The 21,838-nt window shown below is 41.8% G+C and overlaps 1 protein-coding gene across 1 annotated transcript in view; it reads left to right on the top strand.

Moving 5' to 3' along the window:
• The window catches only part of oxct1a (3-oxoacid CoA transferase 1a), a 38,636-nt gene that overhangs the window by 10,089 nt on the left and 6,709 nt on the right, over window positions 1–21,838 (top strand). Inside the window, exons 8-15 of the mRNA XM_056417973.1 lie at window positions 8,345–8,452; window positions 8,755–8,869; window positions 9,078–9,172; window positions 9,824–9,872; window positions 10,515–10,587; window positions 12,362–12,437; window positions 18,463–18,552; window positions 19,190–19,270. Coding sequence (XP_056273948.1) covers window positions 8,345–8,452; window positions 8,755–8,869; window positions 9,078–9,172; window positions 9,824–9,872; window positions 10,515–10,587; window positions 12,362–12,437; window positions 18,463–18,552; window positions 19,190–19,270 — 687 coding nt within the window. The remainder of the gene's footprint in view (window positions 1–8,344; window positions 8,453–8,754; window positions 8,870–9,077; window positions 9,173–9,823; window positions 9,873–10,514; window positions 10,588–12,361; window positions 12,438–18,462; window positions 18,553–19,189; window positions 19,271–21,838) is intronic.

Consider the following 21,838-nt stretch of genomic DNA (forward strand, 5'->3'; position numbering starts at 1 on the left):
GTTAAATACGAGATTTAGATGCCACATTATCACAAGCTTCCAGGAAGCACCTGGCGCGCTTCAGTTAACGAGCACCGAGAAAAGTTATGGACACGAGCAGCTTCTGCAGATGTATTCAGAAGTAATGCGTTTTCCAAACAAGGACACAGTATACCGTGTTTGTAGTGGAGTACTAGACATTGGTGTGTCGCCTCAGGATATTATAAATTGCTTTTGCTCCTATTCGTGAAAACAAGTACTGTCTCGATCAATTAACCTCAACCAAACCACATCCCAGACTGACACAGATCGTCTATTTTGGGAAGGCAAAGCTCTGCATTCGCATCTGAACTTGAATACATATGTTTTCAATGTAATGCGGTGTTCCTTGGCAGCACTAAAACCAGACTGTGTCAATCAACTGTGTTGGTTTCCGTCTTTGAAGATTTTGCATTTCACTGCGACACTTTGTTGATCCAGGGATCAACTAACTTGCGTCCAGTGGGGCATTCATTGTAAATGTCTGCCGAATAATATCAAACAGGATTTTCAAATGTTAAATTCGAATTGGGTACATTTAAAAACTATGCGTTTTTTAAAAATATAACCAAAACTGAAAAAAGTGAGGTCTCCCCCTCATTTCAAAATCCTCATTTAGAATAATAAATAAACCTGTACCCTTATGTGAAATTCATCAACTAAGTGCACAATTGGAAATTAAATCATATTTAAAATGTGTATTAGTAATGATATTCATCAGTTGTGCCAAGTACTGGGAATCTCATTATAGCTGCCTAAATCTTATGAACCTTATGAGCCTGAACCTCTTATCACCTATCAAGGTAATTTATCACATTGGACCTGCCATTTATTAATGATACCTTTTTATGGCAGTGCAGGTACCATATGAACATGATCTATGACAGACATGTTTCGTGGTGACAATGAAATACTAGGCCTGTATTGCAATACCCATTAAGACCTTTTTTATTTCCGATACAGAAGCAATTACCGTCTCTCTGAAAATACATGTATCTTTTAGGATTCAGTGCATGCTCAGGCATGAATCTGGTCATGTGCCGTCAATATTGACCCTGCTCTCCCGGTGCACTCGTTAAGGCCGGGAAATGGAACCATCAGACGGGGTCAGGTGCTTTTTGAAGATCTTAGATGATCATGCTGCAGAATAAGATGCTTGTCTGCGACGCCGTATTTCTTTCTCTGTCGCCTGTGAAGAGCCAGGTGGTGATTGATTTACAAGACAAAATGGTGAGGCCAACCCCACGACTACCTAATGGTTGTTTGAATTACCTCCGATTGACCTCTACATTTGCAAAATGAGATGAGCGTGTCCAGTTTACGTGTTTTACGAGTTCTACACTTACACGGGTGTCTTTTTTTCTTTCGAAAGGCATGATCAATTGAAATATTTACACACCTCACATCCACAACTGTCATCAAAGTATACATTTTTTAATTGAATTCTGAGCAACTTCTCTGCCTGAGGTTCAATGAATGTGTGTGTGTAATACATGAGAGGCATGTCGATGGTGACATTTATGGCAAATTCTGTGAAGAACCCATCTTCAAATATAGATTACATAATGATATGACAGCATTACAAACCACTACTGTGGCTTCATTCCCTTAGGTCAGTGATAACACGAAAAGCACTTTAAAAATGACCGGATCATCACCAGCTCCTGTCATGGTTCCTAGGCAACCAAGCCCTGCCATTCAGTTGTTCAATGTTGCACGGTTTCCAGCTGGTCCAGTTATTCCCTTATCACAGTTTGCATGAAAGGCCCCCATTGCATTGTGGGATACAACACACTAGAGACTGAATGAAAGCAGTGGTTTCTGCTGTTGTTCGACCATCAGTCACGGCAAATGACTCAACTGTATTCTGTCACCGCGGCGGCGCAACACAGCGGCGTGGGTGTTGTGCACGAATAATCAACCAGTCATGCATGAATTTAATGAACGTATCCGTCAGTATTTTTTTTTTACAAAGCTAGAGGTATAATTGTATGTAAATGACCTCCATCCCCCACTGTACATTTTTTTGAAACAAAACATAAAAAAATACACATTTATGTGGTGAGTTGTTAACTTTAACTGTGTGTAGGTAATATTTCAAGTTTTTCTTGTGCCTCAGAATGACCGTTGTTATCTTCCTGGTCCGTTATGCTTTCTTTGCCCTCCTGCTGGAATTGTAAATGTATAGCACAGCCCACATTGTTCATGCTATTTTTCAGCACTTATTATGCCTTGTTGAGTTTTCTTGACTTGTGCCCCCGACTCATTCCATTCCTCAAGCTACTGTTGGCAAATAATTAGGAATACACTCGTTTGTCCCCATCATTTACTGCCTAAAGATGTCCTTGAATCTTTTGTCTACAGAAGTGCAACAAATATCATAATTTCTTTTGGCGATCCAGACTTTCTTTTGTATGCCTTGTTTTAACCCTACATTTTCCTAATTGACGCTGTTGTGATGGACTTGCACCTACACAATGTGAATATGATATGATTTGATTCCTCTTCACGCCCTTGTGAAAGATGTCGGGAGATGCGGTGAATTAAAAAGTAGTAAAAGTAGCTCAGAGTAAGGGAAGTCAGCTAGCTGCTGGCCAAATTCATGCATTGTGAAATGCAATCGGTGCTCTGTGGAAGCCTTATTAGTGGTACAGGTGGATTTGTCATTGTTTTTTTGACGTGGTTTTGATATGACAATCTTTTCTGTGCAGCATAGTAATAGCACTGGTTTGGAGCCGGTGTTTTTTGACTTGCTATAGTATGAGACACCAGCAAAGTTAACAGTGTCCTCAGTATTGGCTCAATCTGAATTTTTATATTTTTTATTTTCTTACCGTGAGCTGAAACTTCTCCAGAGCAGAGGGGGAATAAAAGCCTTCGACATCCTTCCCCCCACGAGAGAGCCTGCATGTGTTCTCAATTGTGTGCATGTTCGAGAAGAAAACTGAAATTGCACTCGCATATCCATTCAGCAGATACTATCTTTAGATGGGGAGATTACAAATCAATTCATGAATAAGCAACCTTGATGGTGATTGAGGACAACCCGATTCATTACCTTCGCATTGAAAATGCCGGAAGGTTATGTTTTGATCGCCGTGTATTTATTTATTTATTTATTTATTTGTATGCGTGTTATTCGCAAATCTCAAAAAGTATTGAACCGAATCGCATGAAATTTGGTGGGATGATTGTTTATTATCCGGGGACCAGTTGATTAGATTTTGGGATTGATCGGGTCAAAGGTCAAAGGTCATGAACAGGTCAAAATCTTTCGCAGAACTCAAAAAGCATTGAACCGAATCGCATGAAATTTGGTGGGATGATTGTTTATTATCCGGGGACCAGTTGACTAGATTTTGGGATCGATCGGGTCAAAGGTCAAGGTCAAAGGTCATGAACAGGTCAAAATGTTCTTGAATCGCATGAAATTTGGTGGGATGATTGGTTATTATCCGGGGACCATTTGATTAGATTTTGGGATCAATCGGGTCAAAGGTCAAGGTCAAGGTCATGGAAAGGTCAAACTCTTTTTTTGCCATAGCACGATACATTTTTGTCCAATTGGCATGCAACTAATGCCAAAATGTTCATAATTCAATGCCCAATCTTGTGATATGCGAAGGTATGCGCTCTACCGAGTGCCCATTCTAGTTCATTGTAGTCTTGATAGAAATACACTCGCACACCTAGACATGAGCTCATAAATCAACTTGTGTGTGTGTATATATATTTATATATATATTTATATTTATTTTTATATATATATTTATATTTAGTTATATATATATATATATACACACACATACAGCAGTGAGCCAATGAGTAAGGCTTTATAATCGTAGCAGAATTACAAGACCAGATGATATTCTACATTCATGTCTCTGTCCTTTTCCATTTTGGCGCTGGTGCATCAATTTGTGCACATAATGAACATCAAAATAATTGTGGTTAAAGGAGTCGACTGGATGTGGTCTTGCAGCTGCACTGCTCGGACCGCTAATTCAACCATTTGAAGACACAGTCTTGACAGAAAAGCGGATTCATATTTTATAACTAATGTGATTTATACATTTCCCTTTTTGAAGGATATTGGCAGCAATATTTTGTCCAAACGCACTGCCACATAAGAGGACACACGGAGTGATGTCATCGACTTGTGTGAGAGAAAGTCAGTTTCGACAGAGGCTTAAATTCACTCCCAAAGCTGACATTTACTGACTGATTCCACAGCCAGTGACAGTGTGGTATGGGTAGTTTAATAATCAGCTGTGCTGTCGGAGGGATTTGAACAGAAATGTAGAAAAGAGGAACGTAGCCTATAGATAAAAAGAGATGACGGGAGCCAGCAGAAGGGGAAGACAGCTTTGCTGAGCATATTCACAAACTGAATGTTTGAAATGGTAAATTTGTTCTGTGCTTTGACGGGAAGTTCAAAGTTCCCCAACGACTGCCTGCCGATCATCTGAGGCTGGTTGTGCAGAGCCTTATGTGTTCTTTGTAATGTAAACACGACTGTTTGAGCTCGGACTGGAGTTTGTAATCCTCATCACACAATGTCCTTGTCCAAAACAAAAACATGATGGATTTTAAAGTCGGGTAGCTCTGCAATTATGATGTGTCGGGCCGCGACAGATTGTACGGTCTGTAATATCTCAGTCCGTCACGGTGTTATTCAGATGGGATTTTAAGATTGAAAATTGAAACTTGATATCGGCCCCTGTGGGATGAAAGTAGTCCGATTCTTGAGCCCCAGAGTCCATTTATAAAATGTCCCATTTCACTGCAGCAGGTGGCGACAGTCTGCCCCGCTCAGTCCTGGTCCTGGTTGCCTACCCTCCAGTTCCCAGTAGGCCCAGGAATATTTCCTGGTTCTACACCAGAGCGCTGTCGGTGTTGGCTCCCAGTGCGGACCGGCGGAGCAGCAAGGTCAAGCATTAGGAATTACTATTTCGAAATAGCCAATCTTCTCTAAAATTGTTTCCGTTGACTAACGTTAGTCATATAGAGCCGCCAGTTGTCAATTGAGTCTGTTAACCAACCAGCTGAAAGTTCCTCACAGTCATTATATTCCAGTGTGTGTCACACGGCAGCTATTTGGCTATTTAAGCCCAACAAAGGTATGGACTGGTGTTATCAGGCCTCCCAACACTTTGAAAATACTGTAGCCAAACTGCTAATTGCCAGATTGAAATACAACTTGATTTTTAGTCCCGAGCTGGTGATTCCTTATGATCCGGGTCACAACCAGGATTTATTACCACAGTGTGACTACATTTTCTCTGTAAATGTTGTTTCAGAGTGTGCACTAGATGTTGAAATGGAAGGCACTTATTTAGCCCACAGCCTTTTTTTAAATCAAGGATGTAATGAACAGAGTAGCCTTTAGAAGCTGGAAGCGTACTAACATGTTAATGGGATTGTCAGAATCCTAATGCAGATCAGATCTGAAGGCACAAACACATGATCCAAATTGCTCATTTGGTTATTGGCACGTATGCCAGATGGCCAATAGCGCCGTGGTCATCTCAAATGAATACCTTTTGGAGCATTGAGTGGGATTGGGACCGAAGGGTTGTCTGGCATTTTTCACTCATTGATCATATTCGGTTTGAGTTCCATGTGCTTGAGAATGAGGTCAACAGAAAATGTAGCGTTTCTTATTTTTAGTAAACATTTGTGATAAGCATGGCGCGTTTCCTGCACTTTTTAATAACCGCTGAGGAAACACTGTATGCGACGCCGCTGTCGGTGGTTTACTCTAGGAATCTGCGAGCATCGTGATCCAATCGGTTTGAGATTAACACGATTTGACAAAGCTCACAGCCTAAAAAAAGGCACAAACCTTTGAGAAAAAAGAAAAGAAAAAGGCTTGTTGTGTCCCCGGAGGGCACTTTGATTCCCTCTATCCTCCTGCCAGCTCACTTCATGCCTGGCTCTGCTCTCATTGATGTGAAAATCATTCTACATTTACAGGAATATCAATGTGTGTCTCTGTGCGTGTGCCTGTTTTCGCCACACACCTGCTTGTGTGTGTGTGTGTGTGTGTTGTGCTTGTGTTTTTTTTATTTTAAATTTCATTATAATGCTTTATTTGTCCGTCATCTATTGAACCTCCTGTCTGAACCGCATCTGAGCGCCGGTGCAGGCGGGACACATCACCGAGATGAAAGGAGCAGGAGGCTTCTTTTTTTATGTACACAGCACATTTAAATTGTATGAGCTTGTTATTATGCTGCGACTTGTGTACGGAGGGCTAATTGAATATGTCGAGCGGAATACACGGTTTGTTTGTGCAACGAAAAGAGAAACTCATGTTGAATGTGCGATTTAAAAAAAATAATAATAATTCTGTCGCTGTTGGTTTTTGAGGGGCACGCTTTTAGTACGAGGAGGCATAATTAGGGATTTTCAAATGTTTAATTAAAGGATTTCGTCTGAAGTGTCGAAATTCACGCAATCAAATATTTTCACCCCGGCCTTCCATATTTTCTCTCTGTTTCATAATGTGACGGGCTCAGTCTTGCTTGATGAAAGTGTCTTTTGGAAATCATCATCAATCTCACAAAAGACAGATCACGCCCCCGGAGAAGGACGTGGGCGGCTGTGTGGGACTGCCGTATCAATTCTCTCGCGCTCCCAATCTCATCTCGCAAGGCCTCATTTTCACCGTGGAGCGTCGGAGATTTACCAAAACCCGACCGAGGGAAACCAGAAGAAGAAGTCTTAAAATCACTCCGCGGCCCTGAGTGGCCCTCGCTCGCCGCGGACCAAAGCCTGCGTATCCATGACAACGCCAAGACGGGATCCACTCTTCGCCATTGACTCCTCTGTCGGTGCTGAGTGCTGAGGGAGGAAGTAGTGATAAGGGGAGATTCAATTCAATTTGCCAACGGCTGCTTGCCCCTCATGTGAATGGTATAAGTAGGTTACACTCTGAGACGCACAGAGCGAAGCACACTAGAGTAAAAAGGAGAACGAGAATGATGTTGTCATGGTTATGCCCCCTGCTGGCCCCCCTAAAGATGTGCCGATAACTCTCTTTTTCCATTTAATGTGTACCGAGTCCATGATGAATCTTCAGAAGGAGAGGAATTGCCCCTCCTCCCTCTTGCCGTCACCGTCCATCTAATCTGATTCTTACGTTGACCTAAATATAAGCATGCCACATGAGGTTTTTAGGAGCTCGAGCAGGCTGAAATGGGCAAAACGATTGAGTGTAACCCACACATTCTGTCCCTGAACACCAGGCTAAAAGGTAAATTCAGGCTGTAGGCTCGGTTTACAGCAGCTCCTCGTGCTGGCGAAGGAGGAGGGCGACGGTGCGTTCGTTCTGGGATTTCTATCCTGGGCATCTTGACCCGTTTCCATCGGTTTTTAGTCGGACATAAATAACCCTTTATGTTCACTCCTCGTCCGCTGCTGGACACTTTCTACAGAAAGGTGGTGCACTTCTGTCTCAGCCAGGAATATATTGTTTTGCGGGTATCTGACACACAAAGTGACGCCATATTAAAAGTAATTAAAGTGTCACATGGGTGTATTTAGATAATATACACGGCCAATGTTGGAGAGAATAAGCCGATCTGTAAATGTCATCAGAGATTCTTGAAGCCGAAGTTTCTGAATTAGACTTAAAAATATAGACATGCAGCTAAACAATGTTTCCCACATAGGGAAGTAAAATATGTAGGTTTCTTTTTGAACCGGGTGTTGGATCCGACCGAGATTCTCCCCTTGCCAAAATAATCTCCCCCTCGAACCCTGACTCCATCTTTTGTTTCCAGGATCAAGCCGTGCCCCCCTGGGCCTCGGTGTGTGATGATCCTCTTCTGTTATCAGTCACACAGGCTGGTTCAGAGTACACACACAGCTCAGTAGTGTTGCTAAAAGAATAAAGACAAATATTCACCTTGCCTTCCCCTTGGAAGACATGACGGTGGCAACATTTCTAAACTTGTGAGATCATATTTCTATGCTTGTGTGTCACCCTCAGGGTTGCTTGTAGCTCAAAATGTAAGATTTTAAAGCAAAAGAAGAAAACAAAAAAATTCTGTTTGAAATAACGCTGGAGCTTCCTTTCTCTACAATCAAGTCTGGCCTTTAAAAAATACCCAAAAGCCGAGAAATCAAAATCAAAAATGAGAAGAATCTCTTCGTCTTTAATCGGTTAATCTGTCCAATTTCATAGTCTGATAGACGGAGGCTATTTTCTGGTAGCACAGGTCCACCAGGGTGTGGGTTCCTTATCTGAACTTTAATCGCAATGGTCGTGAGACATTTTACAGGTCGAGGTGGAGCTTAACCCTCTTGTGTCTCCGTGTAGGTGGAGGAGGTGGTGGAGGTGGGGACCTTTGCTGAAGAGGACATCCACATACCCAGCATCTACGTCCACAGGGTTGTCCAGGGAGCCAGCTACGAAAAAAGGATTGAGGTACAAAACCAGGCCTATACACACATATCCATTTTCTCCCATCGTTTCTGAATTATGTGAAAGCAACTATTATTGAAAGACGTGTTCCATTCAGCAATTGGTTAAAGTAATAAATAAAAAAAGAAGATGGGTATTGAGTCAAACCCTTTCTGACTAAGCCATTGTCGCAGGATTTCCCACTTCCGGCACACACAAGTTCTTCTTTATTCGTACGTGTTGTTATTCTCAGCCAGAAATACCCTCTCAGCATGCCGTCTCCCTGATCCTCATATACATGATTTGTCCCATATATTTCCTTCCAGAAACGCACGGTAAAGAAAAGCCAAGAAGAGAAGCCCAAACTGAAGAAGGACTCTGACATTATTCGGGAGAGGATCATTCGCCGGGCTGCTCTGGAGTTCGAGGATGGGATGTATGGTATCCTTTTGAAAAGCTCTTGGACATGTTATGACTTCACAGTCGGATGGACTCTTCCATCGAAATGGCCACGCTGTGCTCTACGGTGTGTGGGAGTTTCTGCTAAAGCAGCTTTTTACAAATCCGTGCCGAATATGTTTCTCCGATACCTGCTTCACGTTGCATGGCCGATGTCATAGTTTACAGTCTTTAACAAAGCACCAACCAGCCAACCTCGGTATTGGTATCCCCATGCTGGCCAGCAACTTCATAAAACCAGACATCACCGTTAACCTCCAAAGTGAAAATGGAATTCTGGGACTGGTAAGATGCCCGCAGAGAGCTTCCTCCCCACCGCGGCCCCAGTGCCTTCAGTCTGGACCATGCCAGCTAACGAGCTGCTTATTTTCCATCCTGTGTGTCGACGGCCGTTTTATCGGAGCAGTAAACACTTTTCCACCGAGTATGATGTGTGAAAAGCCACTCGTTTGAGTGGTATCATTTATTTAAAATGCGCCGGGTTTGTTATGTAACAGATTGTGGCAGGTTGACTATCTCTATCCATTTGTCGCTCCCTCGATCATTATCTGCCGACAGAGCGTTCAACACAGGCGGCTGCTGCCACTGCGCCGGAATGACTTTCCATTCCGTTGTTTTGGCAGGAGAATATGAGCGCCGATGCTAATGCCTTGTTTGTCAAAGTATCTTTTGATTGTGTGTGCCAGTTTTTAAAGAGATACTGCTCTCTCCTCTCCTTTCCACTCGTCTCCTCTTCTCCATGCCATCCAAAAGGATTGCTCCCTTTGTTGGAGCACAGAGAAAATCAATGTCTCATCAAATCACCAAAATGTGATTGTGTCCTTCTTCTTTCTTTCTTTCTTTCTTTCTTTGAGAGATGATGGCCGGTGAGGCTGAGTGACGTGTCGCTGCCTGGCCTGTGCACACAGTCTTGTTCATCTTCATTTCTCTCCATAGGGCCCGTACCCCACTGAGGATGCAGTGGATGCAGACCTGATTAACGCTGGTGAGGGTTGTCCTAAACAATACAGTCAATACAATGATACATAATTACATGTAATACTACAGCTGGATTGATTAAGAAAGCTTTTTTTCGGTTAACATTTGCCATCCCATAATTATGTTCTGATTTCCTCCATTGTTCACTTATGACGGGGTTTCAAAACGAACGTTAACGGAGGTTGCATTGGCTTGCATTATGATGCATTCAAGAGCTTTTCGCTAAAAAAATTGCAGTGGGTGAAGGTAAATTATAATATCATGTTAAGGGAGGGAATTATAATCTGTTTAACTTTGTAACACAAGCTCAAAGCAGCTTATAATAAATAATTATGACTACTAATGCACTAAAAACTAAATATATTGTTATCAAACCGAAACATTTTATCAAAAGGATTTATCTCTTTATCTTTTTAATTGTGAGTTTTCATGCTAACAATCACCATGGATGACGACAAAGCTAAAGGATACAATTTAGAGTTGTTGACCATCTACACGGACGTCCGAAGGTTACAATATTTTTTCAGGACGGCGGTGAAAAAAGCGGTCAATTAGAGTTCTGAGAAAGAAAACCGGAATCGGCAGGTGAGACTTTTAAAAAGAAAACTGCATGTTTCATAACTCACCCCGCCGGCTGTCTGCTCCTCAGGGAAGGAGACCGTCACTGTGCTGCCAGGGGCCTCCTATTTCTCCAGTGATGAGTCATTTGCCATGATCCGAGGGTAAGGCCACAACACTGACGCTTCGGCACACACCGACTCAAAGTCACACATGCCTGGCATTTTAGGATTTATATACAGACAACCTATTCATAGACAATATTTAAATCATGGTCACCTGTGGTGCGGTTTATGCAGAAGAAAATAAACGACAAACATCTTTTTCGCAATATTTTCCTCAGCTAATATTTCCTTCCTTCACTAGTTTTTTATCCCGTGCACTACAATCTGACTACAAGATTTGACCACAGAAGATGGCCTTGCTGGATATTCACAAATATCTATGTCACCACACACTGGATATACTGTATGTGTGTCAACAGTACAACTAGACAGCAGCCCGATGAGCTCCAAGTCCCAGGTTTGTTATTGATTTGCCAGATGTCTAAAAATTTCCCACCCGCACAGCCGGCAGCATCAGTTCTGTTTGTCCACCACCCAGTGGAAATCCAATAGCACTCATAAATAGTGCCCGGCAAACAGGTTGTGTGTGTGTGTGTGTGTGTGTGTGTGTGTCTCTCTGTGTGTGTCTCTCTGTGTGTCTCTGTGTGTGTCTGTGTGTCTCTCTGTGTGTCTCTATGGCGAGCACAGTTAACCCTCCTGTTGCCTTCGGGTCAATATGACCCGATTCAATATTTAACCCTCCTGCCGCCTTCGCGTCAATTTGACCCGATTCAATGTTTAATGTCGGTGTTCTTTCGGTAGTCAACAAACAAACATAAAGTACCTCACACTTAAACTTGGAAAACAATATTAATTCTAATAATTTTCTGGAGATTTTAATAGCTGGGGTCATATTGACCCCAAGGGTAAAATATGTCAGTAAATATAAAGGGTCAAATTGACCCGAAGGCAACAGGAGGGTTAAAGAGACCAGAGTTGCTGAGGGAGAATAACCCAAAATATGATATGATATGATATATTCCTTTATTCGTCCCACAGTGGGGAAATTTCAAAAATCACAGCAGCGGTGCACATCAGAGCATTAATAAAAATAATTATAAAACACAAAACTAAATACTAAAAACTAAATACAAAAAAAACCTAAATACTAATACTAAATATAAAAGGGGAAAACAAAGTAAAGTGCTGAGTAAAGTAAAGTGCAGAGTTTTCCAGGATCTCCAGCGATCTACTGCAGTTTGTTGTGCAGCCTGACAGCAGCAGGAAAGAAGGACTTGTGGTTCCTCTCCCTCAGACACCGGGATGATGGGTTGTACGCTGTGTGTGTTCATACTGCGAGGACTTGTACGTCTTCATCACACACCTTCTTCACTTCTTACATGCGTCTTATGTGTTCGTCAATGACTTCACACCTGCTGTGTTGCCACATGGAGCAACGATGAGTACGTTACTGTAGGGAGCAGTGCCCTAAATCCAGATTTTTAAATATATGCAACTGCAAGAATCCTAACAATGCTCCAACTGCTTGAGAGGCAGGTAGCGTAACTGATTATTCAGGAGAAATGGAAAGGAAAGGTGCAAACAAAGATAGAGGAGTTTAAAAAGAGATGAAGAAGAAAAAGCTTCTTACCGGCTTTTTACTCGCGACAAGTTCTGCTCTTCAGAAAACGGCCGAGATGGGAAGACGGTTATTATTGTGAAGATATGTGTGTTTGTTGTGAGAATTTATACTATGCTCGATTATCTTATATTTGGGAATGCATTGTGTGTCTTGAAGCAGTACTGTATGCATTTTCTGATGAGTGAGTTCATGAGCTAAGAACTGAGTCTGAGGTTGACAGCTGTCTTTCTTCTTTTGTGTCCTTCTCTTTAGTGGTCACATCAACCTGACAATGCTGGGAGCCATGCAGGTGTCAAAACACGGAGACCTGGCCAACTGGATGATTCCAGTAAGTTAGTTTTCCTTTGACAGACGTCCATCTTTCTACAAACTCAGGCTTTCTGCTCCATCAGCTGGGGATAAACACACACATGCTGCTTTTTGAAGCATATAATAGTAAAAGCCTTTTCTTTTTACTTTGTGTGCAGTGGGGTTCAACAATGTTGGTGTTTATTTACTGTGAATCAGTGATGCACTTGACTTGAGGCTTTGGTATCAACCATCAGTCCAAAACCCAAGGATATTCAGTTTGGTGTTACATCATCTATCTTTAGACAGTTGAGACTTTACTGTTAGCTCTCGTTTATTTTATAGATGACGGCCTTCGACATTCCTCCTAGTCAGAGGTGTCTGTTTATAAAGACGCAGCCTCGGTTATCGTTATTAAACGGCACAGGAGTGTGTTTGTCGGGCAGGTTGAGGGGAGGGGCTTGTTTCGGAGCGCTACAGTATGATGACTGGAGAAACATTGCTCAACGTTTCCCTGGGTCAGTTGGTCTGAGCGCCACCGTCCTTCTCAGTGATTACTAAGGTCACACACACCCATTAAAAGACTGTTCACGATGTGGGAGGGACCCACCAGAAAGGCCCCCTGGCACACATCTGCTTTCCTGAAGTGTACTTGCAAGGTCCCTTCAGCCAGCGCATCATTTTATACCGATGCATCTCTGGAGACGGGAGTGTCGAGAAGATGTTTTTCTCGTAGAGAGCTTGAGGATGAAACACACACACACACACCCATTGTGCCGAGGCGGCTCCGTGCACAGGAATGCCGCTGTCGCTGGTGATCTCTCAATGGCACATCGTAATTAATTTTCTCTTTCCCTCTCCGGTTGCACTTGTTTGCCCGTGGTAATTTCTAATTAACCGGTGCTTAATTGAACATGTGCAGCTCTTGAAGGCCTGCAGTGGAGCTGTCACTCGGACGCAGCAGGCTTTGCTCTGGTCGGGCCATTCCAGTGTTAAGACCGTTTGAACGTCAAAATGATGCAACAACACAGACAGGAATAGTGGATTATAAAAGGATTGATGAGGAGAATTACATTTCCCACCTTCTAGGATAATGAAAATTATTCACTACCTAAAACGGGTTACATGGCGTGAAATTGGAAATGTTTTACGTAGGAGTGGTGGATGCAGTACTCTTAGCATGATTATGTTGATTTTGAACGCTTTAAATATTCAAAATGCAGAGGAACATTTTCCAGTTGAGGGCTTTGAAATGCTTTCACATCTCCACTCGGTCTGAAACATCTTGAAAAAACAATAGATGGAGAGAAAGAGGCACTACAATAGAGGATTACATTTTGGCTTTTATGCACACTTTTATCATTTAGCTGCTGGAGCTTCATCGAGATGTCTGAAGCGTTGTGGTCTGGCAGACGTGGATATTTACTGTCAGCACCTACTTGCAAATTTCAGCCACACAAAGTTTACTTGTATTGATTTTGGCTGCCTGAACAGTGCTACTTTTAGTTTCCCTTGCTCCTTCAGCGTTGCTTTATTCACCTCCTGAGATTTGAACATATTCGAATTGATCAAAGAAATGCAAATAAAATATTAACATATTAAGATATTGAATACAATAGAACTAAGTTTGGTAGTCGTGGACTTTTAACATAGAAATGAGCGCTAGTTCAGAAATCTATTCCCAAAACCTCGGAGGCTCGGTACAACTGCAGCTTAAGTGCTCCAATAACTCGAGTTGCCGACGATTAAAATGTTCAATGTGCTCATGATGGAGCCTGATGCCAGCTCGGATGAAGAACATTGTGCATTTTACTGCAAACTTCAGACGCTTTCCTGCTGTTTCATAAAACATAATCCCCCGGATTGGTTGCTAGTTTATCATCAGTACATTTTTAAATGCTCCCATCTAATTTACTGGTGTAGATTACGCCGTGTTCACCGGACTGTATAACGGTTCGTATTCCAGTTATTTAGTACGCGGTGTCCATTGTCTTCTCGTCAGCCTCTCTCTGATTCCTGTCATTAGTTGTCTGGGTAACGGAGGGCTTGTGGCTATCTGTCGCTATGTTATTAAACGGAGGGACATTTGTATCCGATCGTCAGTGTGGGGGAGAGAAAAGAAGCCGCTTGGTAAGTGGGAACTTTTTGGATTGTGAAGGGGGTCATTTTTTCCGTGTTGTTTCTGCCACTGACTGAAACGGCAAACACTCAAATGAGGAAATCATATTCCGTTGTCATGGTAACTACAAAATGAAATAAAATGCCAGCCCCTGAAGCCTACTACGACAAATACAGCGCTCGTCTAAGTATGTTTCCCTTGACGCTTTTCCCTCGTGCATTTGTGCCACAGCAGCCTATTTTAGGAAAGCCAGCCCAATAGAAACGATTTCCTTTCGATCGGTTTGATCGATAACGGATGAAAAGGCAACCAAATGTTCGTCTTTTAAATGGTCCCTCTCAGAGTGGAGTATGCAGGCACTGTTGTGTGCGACTGGTGTGGCGACTGTGGGTCAGTGGTCAGCAGGTCCGTCTTTCAATCAGGGCGTTGGTGGTTCAATCCCTGAATTGCTCCCCGCAGCTGTGTCTACGCTGTATGAATGTAATGCTGTTGGATACGAGCGTCAGCTCGATGTAACGGTATGCGGGGGTCGCTTCGAGAAGAACGTCAAACTCTAAACTGCTGCACCTGTTGTCCCACATTCCTTTTTTAAATTTTTTATATATATATATACATTTGATTCGATTTTGGGATCGATCGGGTCAAAGGTCAAGGTCATGAAAAAGTCAAAATCGACTTTGAATCGCATGAAATTTGGTGGGATGATTGGTTATTATCCGGGGACCATTTGCTTAGATTTTGGGATCGATCGGGTCAAAGGTCAAGGTCATGAATAGGTCAAAATGTTATTTTTACCAATTGGCATGCAACTAATGCCTAAATGTTCATAATTCAATGCCCAATCTTGTGATATGCGAAGGTATGCGCTCTACCGAGTGCCCATTCTAGTTACATGCTGTTACTGGTATGTTCCTGTATACCATCATCATCTTTAGGTACCTCTTTGTACTTTTTATATATCATATATTTAGCCTTGATACACTACCGGTGCATATATTTATTATACAATGTATTTCCATGCCAATAGTCCTGTGTGCTTGTATATGCATTATGGGTATTAAAGATGGCGACTCTCTGCGCTTATCATACGCCTAAGGACACGCCACCATCCTGACATGCATGTCTTTTTTCAGCCTCTTATCTTGGTTCTCCACCACTGAGGCCGCCTCTTGCCGTTCCCCACACTATGTCACACTTTTTAATTCGTATATGTGTAGGATACTGTATATCTGCCTTTGGCAAGGACTCATTTCAAAGAGATGGCTCAAAAAGTAGAAAGGATGTTTGGAGAAAACATTTGTGGGAAGACATTTGAGGTTTTCCTCATCACCGGTGCTCATTCAGGCAAAGCAGCGAAATGAAGAACTGCACAACTAACATTTTCTTACCTCCATGAAACGGCACTTTTTTGTAAACAATCAGATCTTCTGCAATATGTGATGCAACCGTTTGTCTGAATGTGTCTGTATTTCAGCAAAGAAGTGAATACAATTTCTCACATTTGTGCTGAATCGTCACGACACGCAGAATACACGGTGTGTAGATTGAAGCTCGTAATGCAGAACCAAAGCTCGAAAGAGCGACATCCGCCTGGGAACCGAAAGACGTGAAGCAACATGTGTTGAGGTGTTGGGGTAAGCGCAAAAAGCCAGTCAGTCAGTGGCCCAACCCCAATGTCCACAGTCCAAGACCCACAGACTTTGAGGCTTGTCGCCACGAAGGCTTTGTGGTGTCACACTGTCATATCGTTGAGTGCTTGAGGGCTATCTCGAAGACCTTTTTGAGCCCTTGATGCACACCAGACTTCAGACTTTGCCAGAGGAAATTACCCACAATTCATAGCATTGTGCCGGCTTGAAAAAAGAAGAAAAGCCAGGTAAAGAGAGGATGGATGCCACATGTGTTGCAGTTTTTGTGCAAGGAAATACAGAAGTATTTGAAATGTTCCCTATTTTAAGAATGAATGTTGTCGATCTTTGACACCGGCACTATTGTCTGTTCACAAGAAATAAGAATAAACGTATCCTGCTTTTATTTTCTACAGTACCAAACTGTGACGTGTGTGTGCATTCAGCAGTTGAACAATAGTCACAGTTTAGAAGGGAGATGTCTCACCGGGCAAGATTACAGCAGGCGAACGGACAGAATCGGACTGGTGAGGAAATTAAAAACCTGTGGAGCTTCAGTCCCACAAGCAAGGTTATTATCACCAAAGCTGCGCTAATTAAACGGCAACATGAAGAAGAAATTCCATTTTAATGCATTCTTGCATGTTCTGCTGCCCTTTAAGTGTCACACTGACAGACGCACTGAAGAAAACCGAATATTTAATATTCCATATCTGCCAATCGATCCTCCCAGTTTTCTTTGAGGGCTGGATTTAAATTGAATAAATCAAATCTTTGAACAGGATGTAATAGGTTATTAGCATATCCCATTAGCACTATGAAGTTTGTTTTGCTGCACAGAACGGGTCGGATCAAAGCGGCCCTGGGTAACCACATGCAAAGCCGTTAGTCAGAGGCCAGCGAATAGCAATCCTCCCAGTAATATAGGCCATGGACAGTAAGCAATGTTATTTTCTGAACGTGTTTTCTATACAAACATATTTATATATATATATATATATATACACTACCGTTCAAAAGTTTGGGGTCACTTAGAAATGTCTTTATTTTTCAAAGAAAAGCACTGTTTTTTCAATAAAGATAACATTAATCAAAAATACACACTATACATTGTTAATGTGGTAAATGACTATTCTAGGTGGAAACGTCTGGTTTCTAATGAAATATCTCCAGAGGTGTATAGAGGCCCATTTCCATCAACTATCACTCCAGTGTTCTAATGGTACATTGTGTTTGCTAATCGCCTTAGAAGACTAATATCTGATTAGAAAACCCTTGTGCAATTATGTTAGCACAGCTGAAAACAGTTATGCTGGTGATATAAGCTATACAACTGGCCTTCCTTTGAGCTTGAAGTTTGAAGAACAAAATGAATACTTCAAATATTAATCATTATTTCTAACCTTGTCAATGTCTTGACTACATTTTCTATTCAATTTTCAATTCATTTGATAAATAAAAGTGAGTTTTCACGGAAGACACAAAATTGTCTGAATGACCCCAAACTTTTGAACGGTAGTGTATATCCGCTGGTTATCGAGCAGGGAGCAAAGCACGCTCTCCACATGATTGATGCGCAAATAGGATTTTAATTCAGTTACTCAGCCGTCACCCCGTGGCCATATCTGCATGTCAGCCTTCCTTATTTGGAAACCCTCTGTACTGAACACAGCGAGGTAGCAGACAATTCTTCACCCGGCTCGTAATTCTGTCACTGTGATGATGTTTCAGAGTACTTCCTTGACTGATTCGCAAGTTGTACTTTAGTTCACTGAATTGTGAAGAGACAACACTTTGAGTACAAATATGATTAAAGCCCGTAGTTTAACCAGATTGAATGTTCTCGAGATATGTGAAGGATGCGCACACACACCGATGGACACTCCTTGCTAGTTGGATGCTCAAGATCTATTCCGAACGCTTCCTCCTCTCCTGTGTCTGTCTGGGACTTTTTTTGGGGTGTCTGAAATTATTCAAGCAATAGAGGATATCCGTGCTTTGAAGACACAGAGCCACATATCAGCTTTGTAAACGGTTATGGATTTTCGATGGAGGGGGAGTTGTTTTGGGGAGAGCTATCTCCTGAAAGAGAAAAAAGTTATTGCTTTCATTTCTTTTCACAGTTTGAGATGAATGCTTTTGTCAGCTCTGTTCTTCTATTGTTTGTTCATTTAAATGTACGGCAACTTTTAAGGCCATGGTTAAAGGCCGTTTAAGATTCGAGTGTGTTGTATTGTCTAAGGTGTTTATGTTGTTGTGTCCTTCCCGAAAGAAATTAAACTGCAACCGTAATCCATTTTTTTATATTCCATTCTTAGGGTAAGATGGTGAAGGGAATGGGAGGAGCCATGGATTTGGTGGCAAGCACTGGAACTAAGGTGGTGGTCACAATGGAGCACTCGGCCAAGGTGTGTATACAAGAGTCGGTGTGTGTGTGCGAGAAAGACTAATTTCCTTCCCCAAGGGTCCAGATCCAATTAGATTGGCAATTTTTCTTTTTCCACGTTGGTACGACCCACCAGCGCACCTTGGCTCTGATTCTTACGGTAATGAGTGTTATGACTGATTAGGGATAATTCCTTTAATGGATTGCTCAATGCCTCTTCACCGGAGAGCGCCAGCTCATCCCGATGAGGTGTTGCACACAAACCATGTCCTGATTGTTTGTCTTCGGTGATTTGAATAGAGTTCAGAAATAGACTTCTGTATTCGGAAATCAGGGCCGTCGACAATAGCAGTTGGCAGTCCAACTGAAGTGGATTACTCATTCATTATTGTGGGGGAGGGGGGGTGTTATGATGTGTGCTCCTCAGGCACAGTAGAGCCCCTTTGAGTGCATTGTCTTCAAGGAGACTGTTGGGGAAACTGAGACAGACTCGTATGGATTATGTTTATATCCTTTGGGGATAGGATGAGTGTTCATAACTATCTGCATTCCTGGATATATTGGAACTGAAGCTGCATCCCTGGAAGTATTAACGCACAGTCTGAAGCGGGCTGACCTCTAATTAACTTGCATTATTTATACTAACCTTTGTCTTTCAGGGAGGAAAACACAAGATTTTGGACAAATGCATCCTGCCTTTAACTGGGAAGCAGTGTGTGGATCGAATCATCACAGAAAAGGTATCTTTATTTGTTTGTCTAATTTATATATATATATATATATATATATATATATATGGTTTATAGACAAGTCCATAGATGCAGAGGAGTTTGCTCCTCTAGGCAAGACGGAGATTAATAAACAGTGAAATTGGTTCACCAAAACCATTACCAAATGCAAAAAAAGAAATTATATTCAAATTATCCATCAATAAATAATATACAGCGAAATCACTACATTCATACATTTAAAAAAGAAAAATTTGCATAAACTTCTCTTTTTGGGATGAATGTTCAGAAACCGGTTATTTCAGCACATATTTTGTGATTGTTCTCACAGCAAAAGATAATCTGCAGATTTGTCATTGATTTTCATATCATTTAAAGACGCAACGTGCTTATGGAAAAATGTGGTGTTTGGTTTCTTTCAAAAACTGAGAAAAGAAGACACTAAAGATGTTGTCAAAGTCCTTTATTCATAAATATAAATTCAACAATTAGGAAAATCTATATTTTGTTGATGGATGACACATGAGTCATGAACTAATGCTGCGCTCACACCAAAAGCGTGGCCAATATGGTGTGAGCGCAGCATAAGGCTGCTTACTCATAGGCGCTCCTCCGTCGGTGGCTCTGAGTAAACTGTGGCTTCAGAGTACATCTGGCCTGTAAGAGACTTGGATTTGTGGGACGTATTTAACATGGAGGTAGATATCTGTGACTTTGAAGTTAATTTTGCGTTAAGCAGCAATGTTCTTGTAAAACCTGAATATACCGAAGACGCCAACGCTGGCCGACGTGAGTCTTTACGGTTTGGTCAAACCACGACAGATACTGAGCCTTTAACCTGTGGCCAACAGGGCAGGTTCCTCTCCCCACCAACAGTTTAATGTTGTTGTTGTTTGCTTGTTTTTTCTGTTTAATATGAATACAAATGTCTTTGTTAATCAGTTTTTTATTAGAGGCCTGGCTGTATAACAAGTATAACAATCTCCCACCTTGCAGTCAGGAGTGATTAAGTGAAACTGAAATTGAATAAGGAAAACCCACTCAGTGGGTTTTCATTTCTTATTTTATCACAGCCAGCCAGTTCCCTGAATATGTCGGCAATAAGCGACACACACACACACACACACACACACAGACACACAGACACACAGAGACGGTGAACACACAGGAGCACAAGTTACACATCTTTAAAGAGCTTATGATGGCACACGGTGGATTTGTCTGAGGGGGAGATAAGCAGACGGTAAGCTCAAGCACGAGACCGGAAGACAATTAAGAGCAGTGACGGACGGTGTAGCGGCCATTTGTCGTCCGAAATCAAACAAAAATATAAATCAAACCGCCACTGATGCTCCGTGGGTTTTGGTGTTGACGCATGCAAAAGAAAGTACTGTCCATTTCGGCCTGTTAGTATTCTGAGAATATATTTCTTAAACCAAAAAATAAAGAACAAACAAAATGTTGCTGATTGAAGAAATGCTCGTATCGAGAGAGATCTCGGGAGCGAGTCGAGCTCGGTGCTGATGCAGAGTCCCGTTGTTCGTTACTGACCCTCTGGTGTTCACCGCCTTTGGAACTCGCTCATTGAAGACGCGACCCGTCGGGGGCAAAGTCCGACAGCTGGTCCAAGGCGTGTGTTTTTCACCCCGCCTGTTCTCCCCCGCTCAGCCGGCTTTTGTTTGCGAGTGCACAGCATCTCCCGGCGAGCAGGTTTCTGTCAATATTTATAAAGGTTAAAGCTCTTTCTACTGCACTTGCACCACCGCCTCCTCTCCACCTTTCTCATGTTCATCTCCTGCTGTTTTCACTGACTCTACAGGACTGTCTCAGAAAATTAGAATATTGTGATGAAGTTCTTTATTTTCTGTAATGCAATTAAAAAAACAAAAATGTCATGCATTCTGGATTCATTACAAATCAACTGAAATATTGCAAGCCTTTTATTCTGATTTATTGCTGATTATGGCTTACAGCTTAAGAAAACTCAAATACCCTATCTCTAAATATTAGAATATCATGAAAAAGTATACTAGTAGGGTATTAAACAAATCACTTGAATTGTCTAATTAACTCGAAACACCTGCAAGGGTTTCCTGAGCCTTGACAAACACTCAGCTGTTATAAATCTTTTTTTTTACTTGGTCTGAGGAAATATTAAAATTTTATGAGATAGGATTTTAGAGTTTTCTTAAGCTGTAAGCCATAATCAGCAATATTAAAAGAATAAAAGGCTTGCAATATTTCAGTTGATTTGTAATGAATCCAGAATGCATGACATTTTTGTTTTTTTAATTGCATTACAGAAAATAAAGAACTTTATCACAATATTCTAATTTTCTGAGACAGTCCTGTATATCCATTAGCGCTCTCTCCTCTTATTGCATCCCCAGCTTTTTTACCATCTTGTTAATGACTCAACTTCTTACGTCAACTCATTTCATTTCATCATCTCTTTAAACACATACTTACTATTTTGCACAACCCTCCTCTGTTCCACTCTCCATCCTTCTGATTTCATGTCTGTTGCAATGTAAAAAAAACATCCCATTAGTCAGACTGGTGTGAACGTAGTTTCAGTTC

This window comes from Pseudoliparis swirei, chromosome 7 (assembly GCF_029220125.1).
Source record: "Pseudoliparis swirei isolate HS2019 ecotype Mariana Trench chromosome 7, NWPU_hadal_v1, whole genome shotgun sequence".
Taxonomy (NCBI): Eukaryota; Metazoa; Chordata; class Actinopteri; order Perciformes; family Liparidae; genus Pseudoliparis; species Pseudoliparis swirei.